The sequence below is a fragment of the Physeter macrocephalus genome, chromosome 16, assembly GCF_002837175.3.
Source record: "Physeter macrocephalus isolate SW-GA chromosome 16, ASM283717v5, whole genome shotgun sequence".
Taxonomy (NCBI): Eukaryota; Metazoa; Chordata; class Mammalia; order Artiodactyla; family Physeteridae; genus Physeter; species Physeter macrocephalus.
Window position 1 is genome coordinate 102,913,123 of NC_041229.1, and position 6,784 is coordinate 102,919,906.

Here is a 6,784-nt window from a genome sequence, read left to right on the forward strand (position 1 = left end):
CAGGCGGTGGTGTGGGGGGGGGGGGCCCAGTGTGTCAGCACAACCCAGGCGGTGGCGGTGGGGGGGCCCAGTGTGTCAGCCCAGCCCAGGCGGTGGCGGGGGGGGCCCAGTGTGTCAGCACAGCCCAGGCTGGCGTTAGGTGGTCTTGCACCCTTATCAGGAAGGGCAGGGTCCCCTGTGCCCGTCTCCTCCGGCCCCCAGGTCAGCTAGCAGGGACCTGAAAGGGAGCCAGCGCCAGCCAACTGGCAGAGCTGGGCAGCCCTGGAAACACAACGGGCCCATCTCTCGGCCTGTCGTTTCCATTCTGTGAACGCCAAGCTTTTCTCTCAGGCAGGCTCTTTCCCCCCTTTCCCAACCGTTTCTCATACCGTGTCCACAGTGAAGTTAACCAACGCTGTGCACCTCGGCCCTCACACCAGGGTGGACGCTGCAGCCGGCGGAACCGTGCTGTGTTTGCGTCCCTCCTTCCCTCCCTCCCGTGCAGCACGGGGCTGGCACCCCTGTGGGACGCCACACGATACTTGCTGAGCATGAAGAGAGTTAAAGAAGCCTGACATCAACAATGGCCGTGCTTTGCTCCCGTCCTCCCCGTGCCCAGAGGACTCGGCCTCACCTGCTCTCTTTCTGGGACAAACAGTCTGGCAGCATTCTGCCTCAGGTCACCCAGGCTAGGGACAAACAGCCTGGCCCCTTGGGTGACGGCACCCTGTGGGACAGCTAGGAATCCCATCTAGCCCACCGTACCCATCCGTGGGCTGGCTGTCTACCCTCCCAGCCTTGCTCCCCCGGAGAGCTCGGCAGACGCGTCCGTCAGAGGCGTGATCTCTCCCCAGCTCCACTCCCTCGCGCCCCTACATGTGTACTCCGGGGCCCAAAGCTGACTTCCTCAGCCTTTCTAACTCGGCCCAGAAAGAGCTGCCCAGGTGCCCACACTGCCTAGTCAGAGCCAGGCTGAGGACGCTCCAATCCCGCGCACCTCAGCCTGGCTGCCCCCTGGGGTAGGCATGTGCTGATGAACTGGCAGAACGGACTGCAGAGGCTCCATCTGAAGTGGGGAGGTGGGGGGCGGTTTTGAGGGGGTAGGGAAGAGGCCCCAGGATGCTCATGGCTGGGGCATGTCATTCAGCTTCCAGGCCTGGTCTGCCCTCCAGTGCCTTCCTGGCCTTTTGAGAGTCCTCTCAGCAGAGGCCTGGAGAAGCCCACTTCCTCCCCGTTCCTGGAGCTTCCCCTTAGGTCCAGGAGATGGAATTTAGCCCCTGGGTACAGGGGCCTGGGTTCATCGTCAAGAAACCAGCATCAGTCCCTGCACTCCACAGTCAATAATGACACAACGAAGGAGAAATGCCAGGGGAGATGGAGGGCGGGGGCTCGAGGGCCAAACAGGCGGCAGCTTAACCATGAACCCTTTCAGTGCTCCTGGTGTAAGTGCTGCCGTCACCCACCCCTGCAGCCTTCCAGCCCCTGTGCCCACTTCTGGGCTTTTCCCTCAGCTTTGGGAGGAGAGTGAGGCCCAGGGGACTGACGGTGGGAAACCTCTAGAATTGTGCCTCAGAGAAGAGGCTGGAGTGCTGGTCAGACTGGGGGCCTGGAGTCAGAGCTGCCAGGCCGGGGCCCAGGATCTTCAGTCAGTAAACACTTTCTTTCCAGGCATTCTTTGCTGCTCTAAGGGTCTCAGAGGGCCCTGGCGGGAAGGTCAGACCTCAAACGCTTCATTCCCCAGCCCTACCGGGGCCTCTCCCAGTGGGACCGGATGGGGTCAATGCTTACTTGGTCACAACGTGCTGAGTCTGTGAGGTGGGGTGAAGGAAACGTGCCCAGCCGGCTCTTAGGGTCACGGTCGGCTGGTGATGGAATGGCCCAGTCAGGGGACAGGCCACCACAAAACACACTCCCCACCCTCTAGCCATCTGAGGCACCCGAGCGTGGCCCGAGAACATTCCCTTTCTCGTTTCCAAAAACTGTGGGAAAACTCTCTAGTGGGCCACATGGTTTTGAGAGGCAAAAGTAAGTTCTCTGACTTCTACGCTTTGCTTGAGCCCAGGGGACTCTCCCTGGCAAACTGTCACCTGCACCTCCAGGTTAGACCCCACCCTACATCCGGGATGATCCTGCAGAGTGAGCGGCTCCCCTCATCTGGACAGCAGTGGCAGGTGGCACAGACCATCCTGTGCACCTGATGGGACAGCCCCTGGGTGCAGGTCTCCCCTGCCACTCCCACTGTGGCCACCAGAACTGTGCTGGGGAAAATCACTAGGACGCAAGGAAGTCAATGATTTGAACAAACGGAATTCCTTTGTCCTTTGTAAAGGTCAACACATGATCTGTTACTGATTGGGATGTGAAATAAAACTAAAAATAACAGCACACTAGTCTCGAGCAAGGCGCTGCTCACCTTTAACACAGTCCAAGTTCGGTTTATCAGATCCCAAGGAGCAGCTAAGCAGCAAGTCAGACACAGGTGAGGGAGGAGGCAGGAGCAAGGAAGGGGGCTCGCGTCCCTCACCCCCTCACATGGCCCTTCTGGAGGTGGAACACTGATCAACTCCCCAGGGAACTTGGAGAAGCGAGAAACCATACACAGAATCCTGGGCCCACACCCTGATCCACCTCCGGTGTGGAGGCAGCTCACTTCCCTTTCTGTCTCAGTTTCCCCACTGGGGTCATCAGGACTGCTGGTGCATTCCGACCTTTTAAGGAGGCTGTAGATAGGGGCCTAGGCGCTTGAGATAAGGCTAAGCTGTGAAACACCCCACCAGCCCTGTAGGCCGTAGGATCCTGACGCCACCACTACACCCACAGTCTCCAACAATTTATTCAGGAGAGAAACCGAGGCAAGAGCCCTCCCAGGGCCCCTCACCGCCCTTATTTCACCACTCTCCTACCAGGCCCGGGGCGATGCAGGGGAACCTGCAGATCAAGGGTCAAAGTCGGTTGGTTAATTACAACCTCTCCACCGTTGGAGGCGCTGGGCAGGGTGTTCAGCGCATCCCGCGCCCCACCCCCAAGGCCTGGGGAAGGGGAGTTCCGAAGCAAACTGGCTCCCGACCAAAGATTCTGTTAGGGGTGAGGGAGGACCGAAGGCGCAGAAGAGGTCTCAGGGCTAACGTGGCAGATGCCACTGGAGGAAGAAACAACTGGGGTTACTCATCCAAAGTTGACTCCCACGCTGTCAAGGCATCTTCCGAAAATAAACTGGGTGCCCCAGCTTCCCCTGGCTGTGGGGTGGGCTCCTTAAAACCCCTCTCAGCTCAGGGGTGTCCTTTGCAAGGTCGAAGGAGGCGCGTTTCTAACAGAGGTGAGAGCTGACCCCACCTTTGTCTTCAGGGCTAGTGGGGTGCAGCTCGGCGCCTTCCCCACGGTCTCACGCTCCCCACGGCTCGGAGCTCCTGCCTGCCCGACCCTCACGGGGACCTTCTGGCAGCCAGTGTTGTGGGTGAGAGGGAGAGATCAATGAAGGTGGCTTCAACTCTGGGTCTTCTCTTACATTTTGCACAAATCTCAGCAGAAACTCCAGCTCGCTCCCTGCCCCCCGAAGTGGCACCGCTCCAGTGCCCTCCTCCCGCCTCATAAAAGTCCCGGCTTTCGGGATTTACGACGCGAGAGTGGAGGGTTGCCTGAGCGGTGACACACCCCGTTGCCTCCCCTGCGCCGCGGCTCGGACCGGTGGAGGGGAGGGCGGCACCGCGCGGGCCCGCGCGCCTCGGACAGGCCTGCCCCCCGCCCCGCCGGGGTCCTGGGAACGGCTGTCGCCCCCACCTGGCAGACCCCGCGCCCACCCCCGCCCTCGCCTGGCCGCTCCTTCCGCCGGCCCTGCCCTCCCCTCCCCCCACGCCCGGGGTCGGCCGCGTCGCGGGCTAACGGGGCAGCGGCCGCTTAAACATTAAATTGGGCGCCCCAGCTGCGCCGGCCGCCGAGCTCCGCGCCACTGCGCCCCGCACGCCGGCCGCTCGACGGGGCCCCGCCGCCCTCTCGGCGGCGCGGGGCTCGGGGCGCGCGGACTGGGCGCCTCACCCGGCACGTAGATCTCGCCGCGCTCCTCGTCGGGGAGCTCGCTCCAGTTCCTCCTGCACGTGGAGACGCACGTCTTCTTCACGAGAAACGCGCGGGGCATTTTCGAACCCTCCTCGCCGGGTACCGGCCGCTTCCGTAACTAGGGTCGGAGCCGTCCCACCTTTCCCTGGCCGGGCTGGAGGCGGGCGGGGGTGGGGGAGCAGCTCGGAGAAGAAGTCGCCAAAGCGTCCCGCGTTGCGCCGTGAGGCCGTTCCCGGGACGGCGCGCGCCCGTTTCAACTGCGCGGAGCTGTCGCCGTCCTCTGTCTGAACGAGGTTCCCTGCAGCCAGGTGCACCGGACGGCGGCGGAAGCGGCAGGTATGCTTCTCCTGGCGCGACTGGCGTCCCTCGCGTCCGCTCGGGAAGTCTTAAAGTGCGAGCAGGACGGACGGGTTCACGCTTTATTGGCTCGCGGCGGCGTGTGTTGGTGGCTGGGGCGGGGAGGGGGGGGGGCTGATCTGAGCTAATTAGCTTGGAGTGGCCCGGGGAGCGACGGCGCATGCGTTGGGAAATAACGGTGACAACCCACCTATTTGTTACCTGTCGAACCGGTTTCCATTCCGCTGCCGGTGAGGTGGCCTCGCGGGCTGGGCGGGGTGGCCGGGAGGGGGCGGGGGGCGGGCGCAGGGCCCCCAGCACACCGCTGCCCAGCCGGCCCTGCCCCTGCCCGCCGGGGACCTCCCAGCGGGAGTGCTAGCGTTCGCCAACCGGAGTTTCGGAGTTTCGAAGGGAGAAGAGGAGGGGAGGGAGGGGAAGGGGCAATGTTATTCGGCGCTCACACGCTCTGCGGGCGATGAAGTGAAACTCGCCCGACTGTGCCCGGCCCGGCGAGCCCCGGGCGCCTGGGGAGGCGTGAAGCCGTCGGGCGGGACTAGGCGGCCCGGCCCACACTTGTTGAACCGGGTCCGGACCCAGGCGGCCCCGGGTCCCAAACGCCTGGCTGAGCAATTCGCGGTTCAGCCCAGAGGGAGGTATTTGCTGGTCGCCGGCTCCGTTCGTAAAGGCACGCGGGGCCGCAGGAACGCGCAGGCCGGTGGGCTGGCAGGCCGGGCCTCTCCGGGCCGCAATACAAAGCGGAGAGCACCCGTAGGGCCGGGCGCCGAGCCCTGCCGAGAGCCCGCCTTCTGGCCGGGCAAGTGTGGAAGGTTTCGTGGAGGAAGGGGCGTTTAAACCGTTCCGAGTCCACCGTGACCCCGAAAGACCCCAGCACCTAGTCACTGGGGCTTACACTGACGCAGCGACCCCCGCCACGCCGCGCCCGAGCCCTCTTCTTTGTCCCAAATGGCCGGAGTTCAGGTGCAGCAAGACTGGAGGTGAGCCGAGGGCAGAGGACCAACTTACTTTGCCTGGCTGCAGCCACGGCAGTCAGGGAGCTCACGTCTTGGCCCCAGAGCCCAGCCTTGGCTGAGGCTCAGCCTGGGACCCCTCACTCCAGCCATTCATCATGCTCTGCCCAGTCCCAGGATCCGCCTCCTGGAGGGAGGCCCCACCCTTCTCAGAAGCTGAGGAGCACTTGGTGGCCTCCATGAGGCACAGTAACTGTGCCACTTCGGCCACTGGGCTTTTCTTACCAGCTGAACTAGTAAGGGCAGGCGTGGGACCCCTTCCTCTTTTTAGCTCTCCCCCTTCCCCCATGTAAAATAAAATAATATTTCAGAGTCCCTACCACACATACACCTTTCTCACATATTAAATGTTTGCTGGGGGCTTCCCTGGTGGCGCAGTGGTTGCGCGTCCGCCTGCCGATGCAGGGGAACCGGGTTCGCGCCCCGGTATGGGAAGATCCCACATGCCGCGGAGCGGCTGGGCCCGTGAGCCATGGCCGCTGAGCCTGCGCGTCCGGAGCCTGAGCTCCGCAACGGGAGAGGCCACAACAGAGGAAGGCCCGCATACCACAAAAAAAAAAAAAAAAAAAAAAAATGTTTGCTGGAACAGATTAGGAGGAAATGAATCTGATAAGTGAATTCACACAGTTCAAAAGTCAGGAGTCAGAAGAGGAGCAGCCTGCTTATGGTGGACTTTCAAGCGTCTAGTGGAAGGAGGTAGTTTTTCAAGGGGGAGGCTTCCAGAGGCCCTTTACATGCCCCTGGACATGTAAAGGACTGGACTTCTGTAGAGCACTCCCTGGGTGGGTGGGGAAGGTGTGGACTTTGGGGGCAGATGGGCCTCCTTCTCTACTCCTTCCTGGAACCTGTGAGTCTGGCCAAGGGGCTTTCCTTTCCAGGCTGTATCCTAGTCTGTCACCTGAGAATCCCATCATCTACCTCTTGGGTCCACGGTGAGGATGGTGTGAGCTCTGGCAGGGGAACTAATGTTTGCCCCCTTCCCCTTCCTTTCCCAGGCTCTGCTTCCCTTGTCAACCCTCCACTCTTACCCTGGACCCTTCTGTTCAGTTGACATTAAGGGAGCACCTGCTACTTGCTTGTCTTTTGAATATATCCTGGGCAAATAAGTTGGACTAACACTGTCTGGGAGAGAGGTGAATTTAGTTCATTCACCCAACAAATATTTATTGAGCACTTTGGTTGTCCCAGACCCTGACAGGGGCTGGGACACGGTAGGGGCTTCGTGGAAACTCTGATGAAGTTTCGTAGATGATGCTGGACACAGGCAGTCTTTCTCATCGGGGGAACAACTCAAACGTCTCCGCTTGTGGAAAGAAAGTTACACAGTGTACGGACCGAGGCCCCAGGAAGGAGGGATATTCGTCCACGCTGTCCGCTGCTGTATCCCC

The 6,784-nt window shown here is 61.6% G+C and overlaps 1 protein-coding gene across 2 annotated transcripts in view; it reads right to left on the reverse strand.

Moving 5' to 3' along the window:
* The window catches only part of OVOL1 (ovo like transcriptional repressor 1), an 11,587-nt gene extending 7,171 nt beyond the window's left edge, over positions 1-4,416 (reverse strand). For both annotated transcript variants that reach the window (XM_024133283.3, XM_055078664.1), the window contains exon 1: positions 4,012-4,416. In XM_024133283.3, coding sequence (XP_023989051.1) covers positions 4,012-4,111 — 100 coding nt within the window. In that variant the 5' untranslated portion in view covers positions 4,112-4,416. The remainder of the gene's footprint in view (positions 1-4,011) is intronic.
* Positions 4,417-6,784: the final 2,368 nt, after the last annotated feature.